The 22,528-nt window shown below is 44.3% G+C and overlaps 1 protein-coding gene across 1 annotated transcript; it reads right to left on the bottom strand.

Annotated features, from left to right (window-relative positions):
• Positions 1-7,341: 7,341 nt before the first annotated feature.
• LOC106562590 (5-formyltetrahydrofolate cyclo-ligase) lies at positions 7,342-22,526 on the bottom strand. Its single transcript, XM_045689467.2, has 3 exons — positions 22,205-22,526; positions 20,626-20,896; positions 7,342-7,794 (listed from the first exon to the last, which is right to left on the bottom strand). The coding sequence occupies exons 1-3, from the start codon at positions 22,313-22,315 to the stop codon at positions 7,568-7,570; spliced, it is 609 nt and encodes a 202-aa protein (XP_045545423.1). The 5' UTR covers positions 22,316-22,526; the 3' UTR covers positions 7,342-7,567.
• Between the last annotated feature and the right edge of the window lie 2 nt (positions 22,527-22,528).

The following is a 22,528-nucleotide window of genomic DNA, read 5'->3' as shown; positions in this document are numbered from 1 at the left end:
TTCAATTCCTCATCAATCCATGGAGCCTTAACAGTTCTAACAGTCCGTTTCTTAACAGGTTTATCAATAAACCTATCAAGTGCAGCGTCTGGGATGCTCCTCATTAATCACATCAGACCAACAAATATTTTGAACATCATCAACATAAGAGTCACAGATAAATATTTTGTATTATATTTTGTATTATTTTGTATTATATTTTGTATTTTTGAACATCATCCACATAAGAGTCAAAGATAAATATTTTTTCTCTTAAACACTATTTTAGGCCCAGCTTTTGGAACGTTGGCTTACCTGGATAAAGCTACTATATTGTGATCACTGCATCCAATGGGTACGGATACAAAAATGTGATCAATACATGTGGATTATCTTGTTCTTGTAGTGTTTGTAAACACCCTGGTAGGTTGATTAATAACCTGAACCAGATTACAGGCACTGGTTACAGTGAGAAGCTTCCTCTTGAGCGGACAGCTTGATCTTCTCTAAGCATTACAGGGATATGGCTCTGAATATATACAGTCCCACTTTCCCCATAAGCATTCCTGTCTCTTCTATAGATGTTATATCCTTGTATTGCTACTGCTGTATCATCAAATGAACTAAGTGAGTCTCAGAAATGGCTAATATGTGAATGTTATCTAAAGTTAGCAAGTTATTGAGTTCATTAACCGTATTTCCAAGCCTACATATATTAATATGGGCTATTTTCAGCCCTTTCCTGGGTAGCTTATTGGCTAATGACCAACACTAAAAGTACAGCTATCATGCTTGTAAACAAATTATAGAGTAAAACAATTATATTAATAGATTGCTTTTTATAAGTTAGAGGGCTGTTCAAGTGGTAAATTCCCACTTCCCACTTGGTTACAAACGCAGCATAAGGCTCCAGCATAGATGCCATAAAGTAATTGCCTGGGGAATCACCCCAAAACAGAATCAAACATTAAAAATACTTTAGTAGGCCAATCTCTGTAAACTGAGAATCTAGTTCATGCATGTTTCTATTTCTAATCAAGCCTCATTTAGTTGATTATTCAACTGGAAGTAACTGTTGAAAACATCTCTGGTTTAATATCTACCATATCATTTATTCAATCAATTTAGCTAAGCAAATGGAGTTAGTGAACTATGATGAGTAACCTTGCCTGAGACCTGAAGACTTGTGTTGGCTTTCTGAGATAATCTCATCAGAACCCTGTCATTCTGAAGATGGTTCATTAAGGAAATGAGACCTACAGATGTGTGTGTGTGTGTGTGTGTTCACCTGGGGTGTTCTTGGGGTGTGAAATCTGAACTCATGCTCATTTTCAGTGCAGTCCCTAGAGCATAAACACTCTTCCCGTTCTCATGAAATATTGAAGAGCCCTCACTCTTGTGGTTTATTGGGGAAGAGATACACACACACACACACACACACACACACACACACACACACACACACACACACACACACACACACGCACAGGGGAGAGAGAAAACACACACACACACAGGCGATTTACAAACAGGTTAAACACAAGGAGACGGCCAAAAGACTGTGGAAGAGAGCAGTGATGGAGCATTCGGGAATTGTGTAAGTCTGCGTCCCAAATGGAACCCTATTCGCTATATACAGTGAGGGAAAAAAGTATTTGATCCCCTGCTGATTTTGTACGTTTGCCCACTTACAAAGAAATGATCAGTCTATAATTTTAATGGTAGGTTTATTGAATACTTATTTCCCTCATTAAAATGCAAATCAATTTATAACATTTTTGACATGCGTTTTTCTGGATTTTTTTTTTGTTATTCTGTCTCTCACTGTTCAAATAAACCTACCATTAAAATTATAGACTGATCATTTCTTTGTCAGTGGGCAAACGTACCAAATCAGCAGGGGATCAAATACTTTTTTCCCTCACTGTAGTACACTACTTTTAACCAGAGGCCTATGGGCCCCGGTCCAAAATAGTGCACTATAAAGGGAACAGGGTGCTATTTATGGATCTGCTTATATTTAACATATTTCCAGTTTGTTAGAACATGTATAAGGCCTGTTGTTCATGCTTTATACACTGCTCAAAAAAATAAAGGGAACACTTAAACAACACATCCTAGATCTGAATGAAAGAAATAATCTTATTAAATACTTTTTTCTTTACATAGTTGAATGTGCTGACAACAAAATCACACAAAAATAATCAATGGAAATCCAATTTATCAACCCATGGAGGTCTGGATTTTGAGTCACACTCAAAATTAAAGTGGAAAACCACACTACAGGCTGATCCAACTTTGATGTAATGTCCTTAAAACAAGTCAAAATGAGGCTCAGTAGTGTATGTGGCCTCCACGTGCCTGTATGACCTCCTTACAACGCCTGGGCATGCTCCTGATGAGGTGGCGGATGGTCTCCTGAGGGATCTCCTCCCAGACCTGGACTAAAGCATCCGCCAACTCCTGGACAGTCTGTGGTGCAACGTGGCGTTGGTGGATGGAGCGAGACATGATGTCCCAGATGTGCTCAATTGGATTCAGGTCTGGGGAACGGGCGGGCCAGTCCATAGCATCAATGCCTTCCTCTTGCAGGAACTGCTGACACACTCCAGCCACATGAGGTCTAGCATTGTCTTGCATTAGGAGGAACCCAGGGCCAACCGCACCAGCATATGGTCTCACAAGTGGTCTGAGGATCTCATCTCGGTACCTAATGGCAGTCAGGCTACCTGTGGCGAGCACATGGAGGGCTGTGCGGCCCCCCAAAGAAATGCCACCCCACACCATGACTGACCAACCGCCAAACCGGTCATGCTGGAGGATGTTGCAGGCAGCAGAACGTTCTCCACGGCGTCTCCAGACTCTGTCACGTCTGTCACATGTGCTCAGTGTGAACCTGCTTTCATCTGTGAAGAGCACAGGGCGCCAGTGGCGAATTTGCCAGTCTTGGTGTTCTCTGGCAAATGCCAAACGTCCTGCACGGTGTTGGGCTGTAAGCACAACCCCCACCTGTGTACGTCAGGCCCTCATACCACCCTCATGGAGTCTGTTTCTGACCTTTTGAGCAGACACATGCACATTTGTGGCCTGCTGGAGGTCATTTTGCAGGGCTCTGGCAGTGCTCCTCCTGCTCCTCCTTGCACAAAGGCGGAGGTAGCGGTCCTGCTGCTGGGTTGTTGCCCTCCTACGGCCTCCTCCACGTCTCCTGATGTACTGGCCTGTCTCCTGGTAGCGCCTCCATGCTCTGGAGACTACGCTGACAGACACAGCAAACCTTCTTGCCACAGCTCGCATTGATGTGCCATCCTGGATGAGCTGCACTACCTGAGCCACTTGTGTGGGTTGTAGACTCCGTCTCATGCTACCACTAGAGTGAAAGCACCGCCAGCATTCAAAAGTGACCAAAACATCAGCCAGGAAGCATAGGAACTGAGAAGTGGTCTGTGGTCACCACCTGCTGAACCACTCCTTTATTGGGGGTGTCTTGCTTATTGCCTATAATTTCCACCTGTTGTATATTCCATTTGCACAACAGCATGTGAAATTTATTGTCAATCAGTGTTGCTTCCTAAGTGGACAGTCTGATTTCACAGAAGTGTGATTGACTTGGAGTTACATTGTGTTGTTTAAGTGTTCCCTTTATTTTTTTGAGCAGTATATATGATGACATTCAGACTTAAATGGTTTATACTGTTCATAAATATATAAAACAGTATTTATGGGTAGGCTTACCTGTATTTATGAATAAAAATAGATCTATTTGTCAATTGTTGAAATTAGTTTTCTAGACTGTTGAGACGCACCCCAGGGGCCATATGAGACGCACCCCAGGGGCCATATGCACAGTGCAGTATCAAGCTTCTCAACGTAGGAGTGCTGATCTAGGATCAGGTCCCCCCTGTACATTTCTTTTTTTTCATTGTGATCTAAAAGCCTAAACTGATCCTAAATCAGCACTCCTGCTCTGAGATGCTTGGCCCCTGATCATGCAGAATGGCTGTGACATCAGAGCTACCTGCGTCATCGAAGCCAGACCTGTCACCTGACACTGACAGTCCTACACCTGTTGTATTCGGCGTACATGACAAATAAACGCTGATTTGATTTGGTAGGCCATAATTGTAAATAAGTATTTGTTCTTAACCGACTTGCCTAGTTAAATAAAAAATGTGCCCGTCCCATCTAGCCTTGTTACCTCTGTAATGAGCAGCCATGTTGAGCACACACATACACATACGTGTAGGTCTCATTTCTTGAATAAACCATCTTCACACTGGTTCTGATGAAACAGGCAGCTGTAGCTCTCTAGGAGAGATTGATCAAGCAGAGAAAGAGAGGATGGAGAGAGTGATGGAGAGAAGGCAGTGGTAGGTGAGAAAGTCTGTGTGTGGCTGCTATCCTACATATATGCTCCTGATCCATGTCATTATAAAGCTGGCTGATTCTGAGAGAGATGTACTGTGTGTACTGATGTACTGTGTGTGTGTTCTGTTCTGTACAGCTGGAGAAAGACTTCCTCCCCGCCATGGTAATAAACCAACTGCTGAAAAGACAGACAAACAGACAGACAGACAGACAGCCTTTGAAAGATGGGACTGTTTAGTAGTCGGGGCTTTACAAACTGAAACCAATGTTAAACACATAGAGGAACCGAATAACGTTTATGCAAAACCACTTTTGTGATTTCAGCAGATGAACAAACTATAAACCACCATGGGGATTTAATGAGTGGGCAGGTCGTGGTGGAAGTACAGCCAGTCTAAAATAATAAGATTGAGACAAGGTCTTTTGTAATCTCTCTTTTGCCCCCCTCCCCCACCCCCACTCCACTCCTTTCATATTTTTTAATGGTTCCTATTGAACAGAAGACCATAGAGAGAAGCCAGGAAAGACTGGAGGAGATCGAGTCGGAGGATTGGATTTGAACCCATGTCGACTCTGGTATACGTGTACCAGGGTCAGTGGCATTATAATCACTGGACCACACAGGTCACGTAATCTTTCTGGCAGGTGCCTTTTTTTTCTTGTTTAGATCATGGATGGATAACTGTGGATATGAAGGTCTTGTCTATATCATGGATGGATGATTATGGTTCTGAAGGTCTTGTTTAGATCATGGATGGATGACTATGGTTCTGAAGGTCTTGTCTATATCATGGATGGATGACTATGGTTCTGCAGGTCTTGTTTCGATCATGGATGCTTGACTGTGGTTCTGAAGGTCTTGTTTAGATCATGGATGGATGACTGTGGTTCTGAAGGTCTTGTTTAGATCATGGATGTATGACTGTGGTTCTGAAGGTCTTGTTAAGATCATGGATGGATGACTGTGGTTCTGAAGGTCTTGTTAAGATCATGGATGGATGACTGTGGTTCTGAAGGTCTTGCTTAGATCATGGAAGGATGACTGTGGTTCTGAAGGTCTTGTTTAGATCATGGATGGATGACTATGGTTCTGAAGGTCTTGTATAGATCATGGATGGATGACTGTGGTTCTGAAGGTCTTGTCTAGATCATGGATGGATGACTGTGGTTCTGAAGGTCTTGTTTAGATCATGGATGGATGACTATGGTTCTGAAGGTCTACTGTAGGTGTGTACATCCTTTTGTTACCTCCCAGGAACAAAAGTTTCCTGATCCAAATAATCATGGTCTTCAATAAATAAAAAAAATGGAGGACCAGCAATGTATGTTCAAGTGCGGTTACACAAAAAGAGAGAACATCTATTTAGTGTGTTTTGCTCTTGGATCTACGGTGAGCCATTCAAGTTTTCTGCGATTCATGCTGCTGCACTTAGCAATATCATGTCATTCAGTCTCAGTTTAAAACAGGCAAGACATTGATAAGCAAAACATAAAAAGACTCTACCAGAAAAGTATGGATTAATTCCCAAGAGCATCACAGCAATTAGACAAACATGGAAGGCAGTCACTAGGCAGTTCATTAACATTCTGCCAGTCAAACACTCATTCTCAGCATGCTCTCAGTCTCCAGTAATAATACTGTTATTCCTTTGTTAAGACAACGGAGGGGTTTTGGATCCCACTTCTGACACCAAAACTATGCTAGCTAGCTTTGTTGAGCAATAAACAAGCGTGTGTTCATTCAGCCGTCTTTATTCCTAACCGAACTTCCTGTGTCCCCTGATGGCAGCATAACCATCTCATTACAGAAGACCAGGAAGTTTGACAGTTTCAAAAAAATCTAAGATCTGAAATCACAGGAATCTTGAAATGGAAACAAGGTAGTGTCATCTGGTAGTAGTGTCATCTGTAGAGAACAGTTTATTCCTCACCAATTCAGGCACATTCTAAGACAACTCGTTTGACCATTAGGATTACTAGGGGTCTTTAGCAAGCACTTTAGAAGTCCAAACTGAACCCCGGCCCATTACTTAGGCCCTTGTTGATGCCCCCACTAGAAGATTTAAATGGATTGGATCAGTATTTAAACAAACACCTTGGATTAAGGGCTAATGATCCATTTGGAATGAGGCCACCAGGCTCAGCTCTACCACTGTCCTGTTGACTAGTTCACAGCTTCATGTCTTATGATAATATCATATCAACATACCAAACAATATCATCACAGCTAGCACAGAACGTTCCCTAAAGGTTCTCTTTTGGTTGTTTGAAATAACTTTCCCACAATGTTCTGGGAACCAATATCTGTTAGCTGGGATCACATAATATGATATCATGTACTGCATAATCCAATTTCATCCACAGGTTGGTGGCACCTTAATTGGGGCGGACGGGCTTGTGGTAATGGCAAGAGCGGAATCAGTATGTAAATACATGGTTTGATGCCATTCCATTTGCTCCGTTCCAGCCATTATTATGAGCCGTCCTCCCCTCAGCCTCCACTGATTTCATCGTCATACCATTGTAGACCAGTTGACTATTCACATCACAGTTAAAGGATAATTTTCCTATTTCTGAATTAGATCTATGTTTCTGGTGTAAATGGCATGTTCTAGAAGGGTCCAGTCACTGTTTTGTGTGATTTGTCTTGTTTTTCATACGTTTCTCCCAGCCATGATACACTTCCTCATTGCTCGTTGTGCAGTTTTTGGGCACATAAAAGACATGAACAAAAGCTCCAAAAACACCCAAATATGTCCTTTTAGAAATTGACTTTCAGTATAGTGATGTAGGTCTTTAGATGTTGTACACGTTAAATTGTGTCATTCCGAAATGTATCCGCAACATTATAATCCATTTTGGTCGACTTGCACTGTTTCCCCCCTGCAGCTGTGCAGGTTGAGCGTGTCCCTATAGTACATGGACACAGCCCACGCAGCACAGCTGCTAGAAGAAACGGCTCCAGTCGCACAAAATGGAAGCTAACGTTGTGGATAAAGTCTGGAATGACACCATTTAATGTGTACAACATCTAAACACCTACATCACTATACTGAAAGTGTGTCTGTTTCTAAAACGACATATTTGGGTGTGTTTTATTCATGTCTTTTGCGTTGCCCGATTACTGCACAACGAGCAAGGAAGTGTATCACGGCTGGGGTAAGTTTCTCAAAAACAAGCCAAATAGAGATTTACTTCAGAAATATGAAAATGTGCCTTTTAACTAGTCCAGGACATCATACAGGACCTCGTCTATCAGCACGTCGTTGTCGCCCACAGGTATGTCCTGACACAGCTGCTCCCTGAAGGCCAGAGCGATGGTGTACGGCTTCCCCTTGGGGTGCTTCATACAGCGTTCCAGGTATGTGTCGTAGAAGCCCTTTCCTCGGCCCAGCCGGTTCCCATTCCTGTCAAATCCCAGGCCTGGCATCAAGATCAGGTCAAGACCTCCTGCATGGGAGGAAGACATGAAAATACATGAATGAGGAGGCTTACTAGAATACCTTCTGAACTATTTATTAGATTTTTCAGAGAGCTGATGCCATCTCCCTTATGTGAGCACAATGTATACTTGTTATCTGGGTCAGGGGTTTTACAGCAGTGGTGATATAGGTCTATATTTAGCCATCTCTATGCATGTTTAAAACAGTATGTCTGATCTTCAAACTGAATTACAATACATCTTGTTAAACAGTTGCCTTTCCCCTGTATGGTGATCAAAGTACAACACTATGAAAGGATTGGTTGGTTCAAGAACATGAAAGGAGTTCCTCAAAGCTATAAAACAACACTGTTCATCCTATTTAAAACAGAAAACACTCCACCCCACAAAATAAATGTGGCTAAAAATGCTATTGTTGCTTCGTAGCAGTGAACTGCAGGCCTGCTTCAATAAATGCCAGAACTAAAACATGCATTGCCAGTTCTACAGTCTCCAGCATGATCAATTCTTTATAATTCCATCAGACCCAACAAGCTACAGATTCTCTGTGAGGCAAAAGATGGATGGTGTTCGCTGCAAGACTTCACAAGCCCTTGGATGAATATTTCACAACATCCTGGTGTAACCATAGCATCAAGTGCTCGCTGACAACCCAAAGAAATAACAGATGAGATGTTTCACAGAATCTTTCTTAGAACATCTGATATCAGGGCCCGTATGTATCAATCGTCTCAGGGTAGAAGTGCTGATCTAGAATCAGTTTTGGCTTTAAGATCAAAATGATTAAGATTACATGGACAGGGTGGACCTGATCCTAGATCAGCACTTTATGAATGCAGCAGCAGGTTTCTGGTGATGATGTGAACCTCTCACTTCATTCTGCTCGGTGTAGCCTGAGACTCTAATATCAAAAGCTCTTCCTGTTGTCACGCAACCATGACATTCAGTAATCATTTATGCAGATTAAGCAGGGACATTCTGCATACACGTTCCTCACAACAGCAGCAGGTTGTAGATGCTATACTGCTGCGGTCTCTTCTCCGGCCCTCCAGACTGCATGGCAACATTCATCTATTATTGATGCATGTAGCCTACTGTTGTTCACATGACTCATCTGGCATCACATCTACTTTAAATGGCAGTAAGGATGTAATGCTAACAATCGAACCCTGATAGTTAGACACGCACGCTCACACCCACACACACCCTCCCAATGTGTAAATAACACAGAGCCCAATCATAGGTCTCTGTTTTAATCTACTCCAGTCTTTTCTATTCCTAGCCAATAACAAAGATCTCGAATGAATGTTAAATCACTCACTTTCTGAAGGACATCTACTCCTGCTATGCCAAAATGCCATTGCTCTCTCTCTCCTCCCCCCTATTTCTATATGCTGTGTTCTCTCTCTCTGCTGTGTTCTCTCTCTCTCTCTCCCACCATCTATCTGCCGTGTTCTCTCTCTCTCTCCCCCATCTATCTGCCGTGTTCTCTCTCTCTCTCTCTCCCACCATCTATCTGCCGTGTTCTCTCTCTCTCTCTCTCCCACCATCTATCTGCCGTGTTCTCTCTCTCTCTCTCTCTCCCCCATCTATCTGCCGTGTTCTCTCTCTCTCTCTCTCTCTCCCCCATCTATCTGCCGTGTTCTCTCTCTCTCTCTCCCCCATCTATCTGCCGTGTTCTCTCTCTCCCCCATCTATCTGCCGTGTTCTCTCTCTCTCTCCCCCCATCTATCTGCCGTGTTCTCTCTCTCTCTCCCCCCATCTATCTGCCGTGTTCTCTCTCTCCCCCATCTATCTGCCGTGTTCTCTCTCTCCCCCATCTATCTGCCGTGTTCTCTCTCTCCCCCATCTATCTGCCGTGTTCTCTCTCCCCCCCATCTATCTGCCGTGTTCTCTCTCTCCCCCATCTATCTGCCGTGTTCTCCCTCTAGCTCTCTGCCGTGTTCTCTCCCTCTCTCCAGCTCTCTGCCGTGTTCTCTCCCTCTCTCCAGCTCTCTGCTGTGTTCTCTCTCCCTCTCCAGCTCTCTGCCGTGTTCTCTCTCTCCCTCTCCAGCTCTCTGCCGTGTTCTCTCTCTCTCTCTCTCCAGCTCTCTGCTGTGTTCTCTCTCTCCCTCTCCAGCTCTCTGCCGTGTTCTCTCTCTCCCTCTCCAGCTCTCTGCTGTGTTCTCTCTCCCCTCTCCAGCTCTCTGCCGTGTTCTCTCCCTCTCCAGCTCTCTGCCGTGTTCTCTCTCTCTCCTCTCCAGCTCTCTGCCGTGTTCTCTCCCTCTCCCAGCTCTCTGCCGTGTTCTCTCTCTCTCCCCCATCTATCTGCCGTGTTCTCTCTCTCTCTCCCACCATCTATCTGCCGTGTTCTCTCTCTCTCCCCCATCTATCTGCCGTGTTCTCTCTCTCTCTCCCCCCATCTATCTGCCGTGTTCTCTCTCTCTCTCTCCCCCCATCTCGCCGTGTTCTCTCTCTCTCTCTCCCCCATCTATCTGCCGTGTTCTCTCTCTCTCTCTCCCCCCCATCTATCTGCCGTGTTCTCTCTCTCTCTCTCTCCCCCATCTATCTGCCGTGTTCTCTCTCTCCCCCATCTATCTGCCGTGTTCTCTCTCTCCCCCATCTATCTACCGTGTTCTCTCTCTCCCCCATCTATCTGCCGTGTTCTCTCTCTCCCCCATCTATCTGCCGTGTTCTCTCTCTCTAGCTCTCTGCCGTGTTCTCTCTCTCTCTCTCCAGCTCTCTGCCGTGTTCTCTCTCTCCCTCTCCAGCTCTCTGCCGTGTTCTCTCCCTCTCTTCAGCTCTCTGCCGTGTTCTCTCTCTCTCTCTCCAGCTCTCTGCCGTGTTCTCTCTCTCCCTCTCCAGCTCTCTGCCGTGTTCTCTCCCTCTCTTCAGCTCTCTGCCGTGTTCTCTCTCTCCCTCTCCAGCTCTCTGCCGTGTTCTCCCTCTCCCTCTCTCCAGCTCTCTGCCGTGTTCTCCCTCTCCCTCTCCAGCTCTCTGCCGTGTTCTCCCTCTCCCTCTCCAGCTCTCTGCCGTGTTCTCTCCCTCTCCAGCTCTCTGCCGTGTTCTCTCCCTCTCCAGCTCTCTGCCGTGTTCTCTCTCTCTCTCCAGCTCTCTGCCGTGTTCTCTCTCTCCCTCTCCAGCTCTCTGCCGTGTTCTCTCCCTCTCTTCAGCTCTCTGCCGTGTTCTCTCTCTCCCTCTCCAGCTCTCTGCCGTGTTCTCCCTCTCCCTCTCTCCAGCTCTCTGCCGTGTTCTCCCTCTCCCTCTCCAGCTCTCTGCCGTGTTCTCTCCCTCTCCAGCTCTCTGCCGTGTTCTCTCCAGCTCTCTGCCGTGTTCTCTCCCTCTCTCCAGCTCTCTGCCGTGTTCTCTCTCTCTCGCTCTCCAGCTCTCTGCCGTGTTCTCTCTCTCTCTCTCCAGCTCTGTGCCGTGTTCTCTCTCTCTCTCCAGCTCTCTGCCGTGTTCTCTCTCTCTCTCCAGCTCTCTGCCGTGTTCTCTCTCCCTCTCTCCAGCTCTCTGCCGTGTTCTCTCCAGCTCTCTGCCGTGTTCTCTCCCTCTCTCCAGCTCTCTGCCGTGTTCTCTCTCTCGAAGTATCTGAACAAGAGGAAAATGCTTTGAAGCCAAGTTTCAGATGCTCAGCAGGACGGCAATCCTTGCAGGTAGCAATTTGTGTTGTGTTGTCCACACACACACACACACACACACACACACACACACACCTTTGCTTTCTATGCACCCCAGGACAAAGAGATGTTCTTTATGAGGATGGAACTGCTGTTATGAAAAAAGGGGGAAATAATATGGTCTAAACCCTTCTGTCAGCTACTGGGAATATTCAAGGTACTTGGAATAAAGTGCCCTTCTGGTTGCTATGTGAAAACCATGACGATAATCAAAGCTAATCTGATGGCACGGCAAGACAGACCCCCCCCCCCCCATCTCTTCTCATGTATTTACATTTGCTTTGCATTATGGTCTATCGGTAGTTTCCTTGACAACAGCCATGATAGGTTCATGAGAGGTATTCAAGGCTGCAGGACTGAGTCAGAGTGGAGAGAAATTCAAACCAGCTGTTCACTGTCAGAGGGAGCCCTAAACTGAAGACGTGATTGGTTGGTAAACAGAGACTATAGAAAGTCTACACCCCCTTCAACTTTTTTCACATTTTCTTGCGTTTTTAAGTGGGACTGAAATAGATTTAACTGTATTCTTTTTATGTCAAGTTGAATAGAAAATTATATATTTTTTTACAAATTAATAAAAATTAAACAACAAATAGTAACTGCAAAAGTATTCACCCTCTTTGTTTAGGCAAACCTAAATTAGTTCAGAAGTATTTGGCTTAACAAATCACATAAGGACTCCCTCTGTGTGAAATAAGGGTTGACATGATTTTTTAATGACTATCCTTTCCTCTGTCCCCCATACATACAGTGAGGGAAAAAGGTATTTGATCCCCTGCTGATTTTGTACGTTTGCCCACTGACAAAGAAATGATCAGTCTATAATTTTAACAGTAGGTTTATTTGAACTGTGTGACACAGAATAACAACAAAAAAATCCAGAAAAACGCATGTAAAAAATGTTATAAATTGATTTGCATTTTAATGAGGGAAATAAGTATTTGACCCCTCTGCAAAACATGACTTAGTACTTGGTGGCAAAACCCTTGTTGGCAATCACAGAGGTCAGACGTTTCTTGTAGTTGGCCACCAGGTTTGCACATATCTCAGGAGGGATTTTTGTCCCACTCCTCTTTGCAGATCTTCTCCAAGTCTTTAAGGTTTCGAGGCTGACGTTTGGCAACTCGAACCTTCGGCTCCCTCTACAGATTTTCTATGGGATTAAGATCTGGACACTGGCAAGGCCACTCCAGGACCTTAATGTGCTTCTTCTTGAGCCACTCCTTTGTTGCCTTGGCCGTGTGTTTTGGGTCATTGTCATGCTGGAATACCCATCCACGACCCATTTTCAATGCCCTGGCTGAGGGAAGGAGGTTCTCACCCAAGATTTGACAGTACATGGCCCCGTCCATCGTCCCTTTGATGCGGTGAAGTTGTCCTGTCCCCTTAGCAAAAAAACACCCCCAAAGTATAATATTTCCACCTCCATGTTTGATGGTGGGGATGGTGTTCTTGGGGTCATAGGCAGCATTCCTCCACCTCCAAACACGGGGGTTATGAGTTGATGCCAAAGAGCTCCATTTTGGTCTCATCTGACCACAACACTTTCACCAGTTGTCCTCTGAATCATTCAGATGTTCATTGGCAAACTTCAGACGGGCATGTATATGTGCTTTCTTGAGCAGGGGGACCTTGCGGGCGCTGCAGGATTTCAGTCCTTCACGGCGTAGTGTGTTACCAAATGTTTTCTTGGTGACTATGGTCCCAGCTGCCTTGAGATCATTGACAAGATCCTCCCGTGTAGTTCTGGGCTGATTCCTCACTGTTCTCATGATCATTGCAACTCCACGAGGTGAGATCTTGCGTGGAGCCCCAGGCCGAGGGAAATTGACAGTTCTTTTGTGTTTCTTCCATTTGCGAATAATCGCACCAACTGTTGTCACCTTCTCACCAAGCTGCTTGGCGATGGTCTTGTAGCCCATTCCGGCCTTGTGTAGGTCTACAATCTTGTCCCTGACATCCTTGGAGAGCTCTTTGGTCTTGGCCATGGTGGAGAGTTTGGAATCTGATTGATTGATTGCTTCTGTGGACAGGTGTCTTTTATACAGGTAACAAACTCAGATTAGGAGCACTCTCTTTAAGAGTGTGCTCCTCATCTCAGCTCGTTTCCTGAATAAAAGACACCTGGGAGCCAGAACTCTTTCTGATTGAGAGGGGGTCAAATACTTATTTCCCACATTAAAATTCAAATCAATTTATAACATTTTTGATATGTGTTTTTCTGGATTTCTTTGTTGTTATTCTGTCTCTCACTGTTCAAATAAACCTACCATTAAAATTATAGACTGATAATTTCTTTGTCAGTGGACAAACGTACAAAATCAGCAGGGGATCAAATACTTTTCCCCCCTCACTGTATAACATATGTAAGGTCCCTCAGTCAAATATTCAATTTCTAGCACAGATTCAACTACAAAGACCAGGGAGCTTTTTCGAAAGCCTCATAACGGAGGGCAGTGATTGGTAGATGGGTAACAATAACAAATTAAACATTGAATATATCTTTAAGCATGGTCAAGGTAATAATGATGCAGTGGATGATGTATTAAACCACCCAGACACATCAACGATGAAGTCATCCTTCTGAACTGAGCTGCAGGACAGGAAGGAAACTGCTCAGTGATGTCACCATGAGGCCATCGGTGATTTTAAAACAGCTAGAGTTCAATGGCTGTGATGGGAGAAAACTGAGGATGGATCAACAACATTGTAGTGACTCCACAATAATGACCTAAACGACAGAGTGAAAAGAAGAATACAAATCAAATCACATTTATTTGTCACATACACATGGCTGCCTTTCAAAGGTCTTCGAAAGCCAAGTCAACAAACAGATTACTGACCCTTTCGAATCCCACCGCACCTTCTCCGCTATGCAATCTGGTTTCAGAGCTGGTCATGGGTGCACCTCAGCCATGCTCAAGGTCCTAAACGATATCGTAACCGCCATCGATAAGAAACAATACTGTGCAGCCGTATTCATTGACCTGGTCAAGGCTTTCGACTCTGTCAATCACCACATCCTCATCGGCAGACTCAATAGCCTTGATTTCTCAAATGATTGCCTCGCCTGGTTCACCAACTACTTCTCTGATAGAGTTCAATGTGTCAAATCGGACGGCCTGTTGTCCGGGCCTCTGGCAGTCTCTATGGGGGTGCCACAGGGTTCAATTCTTGGGCCAACTCTCTTCTCTGTATACATCAATGATGTCTCTCTTGCTGCTGGTGAGTCTCTGATCCACCTCTACGCAGACGACTCCATTCTGTATACTTCTGGCCCTTATTTGGACACTGTGTTAACAACCCTCCAGACGAGCTTCAATGCCATACAACTCTCCTTCTGTGGCCTCCAACTGCTCTTAAATACAAGTAAAACTAAATGCATGCTCTTCAACTGATCGCTGCCTGCACCTGTCCGCCCGTCTAGCATCACTACTCTGGACGGTTCCGACTTAGAATATTTGGACAACTACAAATACCTAGGTGTCTAGTTAGACTGTAAACTCTCCTTCCAGACTCACATCAAACATCTTCAATCCAAAGTTAAATCTAGAATTGGCTTCCTATTTCGCAACAAAGCACCCTTCACTCATGCTGCCAAACATACCCTTGTAAAACTGACCATCCTACTGATCCTCGACTTCGGCAATGTCATTTACAAAATAGCCTCCAATACCCTACTCAACAAACTGGATGCAGTCTATCACAGTGCCATCCGTTTTGTCACCAAAGCCCCATATACTACCCACCACTGCGACCTGTACGCTCTCGTTGGCTGGCCCTCGCTTCATACTCGTCGCCAAACCCACTGGCTCCAGGTCATCTACAAGACCCTGCTAGGTAAAGTCCCCCCTTATCTCAGCTCACTGGTCACCATAGCGGCACCCACCTGTAGCACGCGCTCCAGCAGGTATATATCTCTGGTCACCCCCAAAGCCAATTCCTCCTTTGGCCGCCTCTCCTTCCAGTTCTCTGCTGCCAATGACTGGAACGAACTTCAAAAATCTCTGAAGCTGGAAACACTTATCTCCCTCACTAGCTTTAAGCACCAGCTGTCAGAGCAGCTCACAGATCACTGCACCTGTACATAGCCCATCTATAATTTAGCCCAAACAACTACCTCTTCCCCTACTGTATTTATTTATTTTGCTCCTTTGCACCCCATTATTTCTACTTTCTTCCACTGCAAATCTACCATTCCAGTCTTTTACTTGCTATATTGTATTTACTTTGCCACCATGGCTTTTTTTTTGCCTTTATCTCCCTTATCTCACATTGTATATAGACTTATTTTTCTACTGTATTATTGACTGTATGTTTGTTTTACTCCATGTGTAACTCTGTGTTGTTGTATGTGTCGAACTGCTTTGCTTGATCTTGGCCAGGTCGCAATTGTAAATGAGAACATGTTCTCAACTTGCCTACCTGGTTAAATAAAGGTGAACTAAAAAAAATAAAAAAATAAAAAATGGTTAACAGGTGTTAATGCAAGTGTAGCGAAATGCTTGTGCTTCTAGTTCCGACCATGCAGTAATACCTAACAAGTAATATAACCTAACAATTTCACAACTACCTCATACACACAAGTGTAAAGGAATGAATACGAATATGTACATATAAATATATAAATGAGTGATGGCCAAACGGCATAGGCAAGATGCAGTAGATGCTATAGAGTACAGTATATACATATAAGATGAGTCATGTAGGGTATGAGAACATTATATAAAGTGGCATTGTTTAAAGTGGCTAGTGATACATTTAATTACATCAAGATGGCAAGATGCAGTAGATGGTATAGCGTACAGTATATACATATGAGATGAGTAATGTAGGGTAAGTAAACATTATATATATATAAAGTGGCTAGTGATAAATTGATTACATCAATTTTTCCATTATTAAAGTGGCTGTTGTTGAGTCAGTGTGTTGGCAGCAGCCACTCAATGTTAGTGATGGCTGTTTAACAGTCTGATGGCCTTGAGATAGAAGCTGTTTTTCAGTCTCTCGGTCCCCGCTTTGATGCACCTGTACTGACCTCACCTTCTGGATGATAGCGGGGTGAACAGGCAGTGGCTCGGGTGGTTGTTGTCCTTGATGATCTTTTTGGCCTTCCTGTGACATCGGGTGGTGTAGGTATCCTGGAGGGCAGGTAGTTTGCACCCGGTGATGCGTTGTGCAGACCTCACTACCCTCTGGAGAGCCTTCCGGTTATGGGCGGAGCAGCTGCCGTACCAGGTGTTGATACAGCCCGACAGGATGCTCTCGATTGTGCATCTGTAAAAGTTTGTGAGTGTTTTGGTGACAAGCCAAATTTCTTCAGCCTCCAGAGGTTGAAGTGGCGCTGCTGTGCCTTCTTCACCACTCTGTCTGTGTGGGTGGACCATTTCAGTTTGTCCGTGATGTGTACGCCGAGGAACTTAAAACTCTCCGTCTCCAATACTGTCCCGACAATGTAGATTGGGGGCTGCTCCCCCTGCTGTTTCCTGAAGTCCACGATCATCTCCTTTGTTTTGTTGACATTGAGTGTGAGGTTATTTTCCTGACACCACACTCCGAGGGCCCTCACCTCCTCCCTGTAGGCCGTCTCGTCGTTGTTGGTAATCAAGGCCACCACTGTAGTGTCGGCTGCAAACTTGATGATTGAGTTGGATGCGTGCATGGCCACGCAGTCGTGGGTGAACAGGGAGTACAGGAGAGGGCTGAGAACATACCCTTGTGGGGACCCAGTGTTGAGGATCAGCGGGGTGGAGATGTTGTTACCTACCCTCACCACCTGGGGGCGGCCCGTCAGGAAGTCCAGGACCCAGTTGCACAGGGCAGGGTTGAGACCCAGGGTCTCTAGCTTAATGACGAGTTTGGAGGGTACTATGGTGTTAAATGCTGAGCTGTAATCGATGAACAGCATTCTTATATAGGTATTCCTCTTGTCCAGATGGGTTAGGGCAGTGTGCAGTGTGATGGCGATTGCGTCGTCTGTGGACCTATTGGGACGGTAAGCAAATTGGAGTGGGTCTAGGGTGTCAGGTAGGGTGGAGGTGATATGGTCCTTGACTAGTCTCTCAAAGCACTTCATGATGATGGATGTGAGTGCTACAGGGCAGTAGTCATTTAGCTCAGTTACCTTATCTTTCTTGGGAACAGGAACAATGGTGGCCCTCTTGAATTATGTGGGGACAGCAGACTGGGATAAGGATTGATTGAATATGTCTGTAAACACACCAGCCAGCTGCACTGAGGACGCGGCCCGGGATGCCGTCTGGGCCTACAGCCTTGCGAGGGTTAACACGTTTAAATGTTTTACTCACGTTGGCTACAGTGAAGGAGAGCCCGCAGGTTTTGGTAGCGGGCCGTGTCAGTGGCTCTGTATTGTCCTCAAAGCGAGCAAAAAAGTTGTTTAGTCTGTCTGGGAGCAAGACATCGTGATCCGCGACGGGGCTGATTTTTCTTTTGTAGTCGGTGATTGACTGTAGACCCTGCCACATACCTCTCGTGTCTGAGCCGTTGAATTGCGACTCCCCTTTGTTTCTGTACTGACGCTTAGCTTGTTTGATTGCCTTGCGGAGGGAATAGCTACACTGTTTGTATTCGGTCATGTTTCCGGTCACCTTGCCCTGATTAAAAGCAGTGGTTCAGAATACATGCATAAGTATGCAACAAGGCACTAAAGTAATACTGCAAAAAAAACAAGGCAAAGAAATGCAAAGCCTTATGCCAAATCCAACGCAACACATCACTGAGTAACTGCCTCCTTATTTTCAAGCATGGTGGTGGTTGCATCATGCATCATTTACACCAGACACTGGGAGAGGAATTCACCTTTCAACAGGACAATAACCTACAACACAAAGCCAAATCTACTGGAGTTGCTTACCAAGAACACAGTGAATGTTCCTTTGGCCAAGTTACAGTTTTGACTTAAAATCTGCTTGAAAATATATGGCAAGACTTGAAAATTGCTGTCTAGCCATGATCCCCAACACCTTGACAGATTCTGAAGAATTTTGAAAAGAATAATGGGCTAATATTGCACAATACAGGGTTGCAAAGCTCTTAGAGACTTACCCAAGAAGACTGACCACTGAAATCGCTGCCAAATGTGTTTCTGACATGTATTGACACAGAGGGGTGAATACTTATCTAATCAAGGTGTATTAGGGTTTTATTTTTCATTCATCTTTAAAAATGTTTGCATTTTTTCTTCCACTTTGACATGAGTATTTTGTGAAGATTGTTGACAAAAAATAAAAATTAAATACATTTTTATCCCACTTTGGAATGCAACAAAATGTGAAAAAAAAGTTAAAGGGAGTGTAGACTTTCTATAGTCACCAACGCCAAAAGAAGTGAACCCGGTTACTAGTGAACCCGGTTACTAGTGAACCCGGTTACAAGTGAACCCGGTTACAAGTGAACCCGGTTACAAGTGAACCCGGTTACAAGTGAACCCGGTTACTTGAGCTGGTGAGTGGAGTGCATGAGGCGAGTGAGAGCGATAATTAGAATTGACACAGGTTATTGCCAGACAGGAGTGAATTCATACATATGTAACCGGTGTGAAATTGCTAGCTAGTTATAGCGGGGTGCGCGCTAATAGCGTTTCAAATCGGTGACGTCACTCGCTCTGAGACCTTGAAGTAGTTGTTCCCCTTGCTCTGCAAGGGCTGCGGCTTTTGTGGAGCGATGGATAACGATGCTTTGAGGGTGGCTGTTGCCGATGTGTGCAGAGGGTCCCTGGTTCAAGCCCAGGTAGGGGCGAGGAGAGGGACGGAAGCAATACTGTTACACATACACAATGAAGGAGCGTGGTTATGACCAGTTTGGTTCCAGAAGTCATGATGACATTATTTGCACAGCTCAAATAGACTCAGAGAATGCACAACAAACACATTTCCTCCCCAGGCGTTGGTATTTCATATCTTATCTAATGATTAAAACTGTGACGGTCTGGATTAAAATAGTTGAGGTTGACAGAGGAAAAAATAAGTATTCACCATCCAAGAGATTACAATGCTAATAACCGTTATCAATATGATCTTTCTTATTATACAGCAGCAGCAGAGTTGATTGCAATAGAATTATGCAACGTCACCAATGATTCACAGTGCTTATTTGGTGCTCAGGGTAGATGTTACCAGATCTAGGATCAGTTTATCCTCCCCCTAACCAATGATTAACCTTTAGGGGGTAAATGACCTTGGATCAGTGTTGGGGCAATTCCATCCATCCCCTTGCATAGTATTTCGATTAAGTGTCACATGACAGGAGTGTGGCCAGACGTAAGATTGTTATTGCAGGAGACTACCATTTTGATAAGTCTCGATGATGGTACTATACCACCATCTTGTGGAGGAAACCAAAACAGGAACTTTTGTCTGACACTAATATGATGTCACATGTTGGAGACCATCCCAAATGGCACCCTTTCCCCTAAATAGTGCACTACTTCTGAACAGGGCCCATAGGGGAACAAAGATTAACTGTGTATAAGGGAAGAAAGATGAACATTGCAAGGCCATGCCAGGATGTAGGTAATTCAAACAAATAGGTCATAAGTGTGTTATGATACACACAGCTGGTAACATACAACAGGCAAACTAAAGTACAATGTGTTAACACACACTGTGAGGATCGTATCACCATGGGGCACCCTGTGTGTGTGTAAATGTTTTCCAACCTTACCAGGCCCACAAATTCCTGACAAGTCACCAGAATGTCCTGACAAGGTAGGAAAACAGTCAGGACTTTTTTCATGTCCTGAATTTGTTAACATTTTATTTTACGCTTAAGGGTTAGGTTTAAGAGTTAGGTTTAGGTTAGGCATTTGGGTTTGAGTTAGGTTAAAGGTTATGGGTTAGGGAAACTAGGATTTTGATTGGGAATATATTTTTACTCCCCAAAAAGTAAAAAATGAATCATGAAAACTAAGCTCTGTGTGTGTGTGTGTGTGGCCCTATGTGCGTACTGAAAGAAGGTACCATTACGCTTACCTGACTCGGTAGGATATAAAGGATATTTTGTTGTTGTGTAAAACCAATAAAGAGATCACAGAAAAATAGAATAGGTTCTCACACAAAGTGGACAGACTCCAATATCTTCTTCTTTGTGATTTCTTTATTTATTATTGCAGCAGCAGGGCAAAAAGCTTGTGTGTGTGTGTGTGTGTAGGTTAACACTAACCTGTCTCCAAGGCCTCCTCTCTGGTGTTGTCGTTGGCGGCAGGCTGTCTGATGTTCCAAGAAGTCAGAGGCAGTGACATCATATCCTCCATGCTGGTGAGCTTCACCATGTCCATGTGGTTACTGGTGCCCTGGGTCAAGTACTTGGGCATAAAGCAGGTCTTACCGTGCTTAAACAAGTCCTGAATTATCTCCTCGGTTCTCACCTCGTCATGCATGCTGAGGAACACAGCGATGCGCTCACAGCTAGCATACATGGGGTGCTTGAAGAGCTGGTTGAGAGGAGAGTATAAACGGGTCAGTGTAGGCATAGTTTTTCTATTTTCCTGTCATTTACGGAGCAAATTACATAAGAAAATTGCATGTAAATTAACCATTCAAAAGGTGCTGTTAGGTTTGATGAAAGTAATTAGGTATGAGGTGTGAGACTGGTAATTATATGATTACAGCATTAAGGTACTGCCAGTTTAACACTCTAGGAGACAGTACGGCCTATGAAAACCATGTGAGGTCACCAACTGGAGACATCTGACAAACGAATTGTTTGAGTTATTTGATTATTTTAAAAGCAATATCGTCTATCTGTTAGTAAAAGGCAAGTTACATATAATTGAAAGCATTCATGGCTAGGTGTCTTCTGCTTGCAGGTATTGACAATACTAAACACTAAAGTAGCTATAGAGAGCAATAGTAATGGAATGTTTTTGGAGGCACCAACTCCACCCTGGTTCACACTAAATCAGGCTTTGGTTCCGCAGGCTGTCTAGCCACGCACCCAGGTGCTGATGGGGAGGGCTCCAGGGGTCCTCGGGAGTGGGCTGGGGGTCCATGGCCAGGTTGGGTAAGACCCCCTAGGGGGGCCAACACCCCCCCACCTGGGATCCACCACAAGGGGGCGCCACTGGTCGTTTTAGGACATTTTTAACCACGGGCACCAGGGAACCATTGTACAAAGCCTGTGGGGAAATTAATGGAATTTTTGGGATAAACGCCAAAAATAAGGTATGTGGTAAACACAGGCTTAGGAGGTGTTATATGTCTGTTCTATGAGATCATCTCCATCAGCTAACATTACTTTGTGATTTTCAACAACAAAAAATCTGAAAAAGCACATAAAAGGCTTCATAATTCATAAAGGTCATGTTAACTGACTGATATCTCATAGAGCAAAACATACCAGATATCCTAATGCAACATTCAAATGAACTGGGAACTCGGAAATCTCAGACTTCTGTGAAAAAAAAGAAAAAAAACTCTGACTGGAATTATTTTTTGAAAGGTCAACTGGGAATTCCAAGTTCGAAACTCTGGCATCTTCCTAGAGCTCCGAATTTCCGAAATGAAGACCACCAACTTCGTGATTGACCTCGTTTTTTCCAAGTTCCCATTTGTCGTGAAAGCACCAAAAACCTCTCAGATCTTATTTTCGACATTTATCCCAGAACCCCATTTTTTCCGCATTCAATTTCCCATTGGAATGGCTGATTAATTTTTTTTTTATAATAATAAATGCACTAGCACATTGTAAATGTGATACCCAGTTTTTTGTTACATGATTGTTTATATCTCACTGCAGTTACCTTTTGCGAAATGACTCGAGACTGGCGAAGTTTCTCTTGATCGTCCAACGCAGCTACTCGTTTCTTTATTTCTCTCCTCATAGCTTGTTTGGCTGCACGCAAGGCGGCCATGCTGGCTAATGTAAAACTCGTGTTGCAATGTGTGTGAGTTCAGAGAAAGCAGCAAGTTAGGCTGGCCTTGAAATGAGCAAATTCTACATTTGGATTGGACTCAGCTAGCCACGTAATTGATTTGCCAATCAATCATTAAACGGACTGCAATAACATAATAATCACCTATATGGCTATCACGCTACCCCACCGCATTATTTGACAGCCCAGTGA

Source organism: Salmo salar, chromosome 11, assembly GCF_965601325.2.
Source record: "Salmo salar chromosome 11, fSalSal1, whole genome shotgun sequence".
In the NCBI taxonomy this organism is placed as follows: Eukaryota; Metazoa; Chordata; class Actinopteri; order Salmoniformes; family Salmonidae; genus Salmo; species Salmo salar.
Note: the sequence above shows the minus strand (reverse complement) of the source record. Positions and strands in the feature narration are given on the sequence as shown.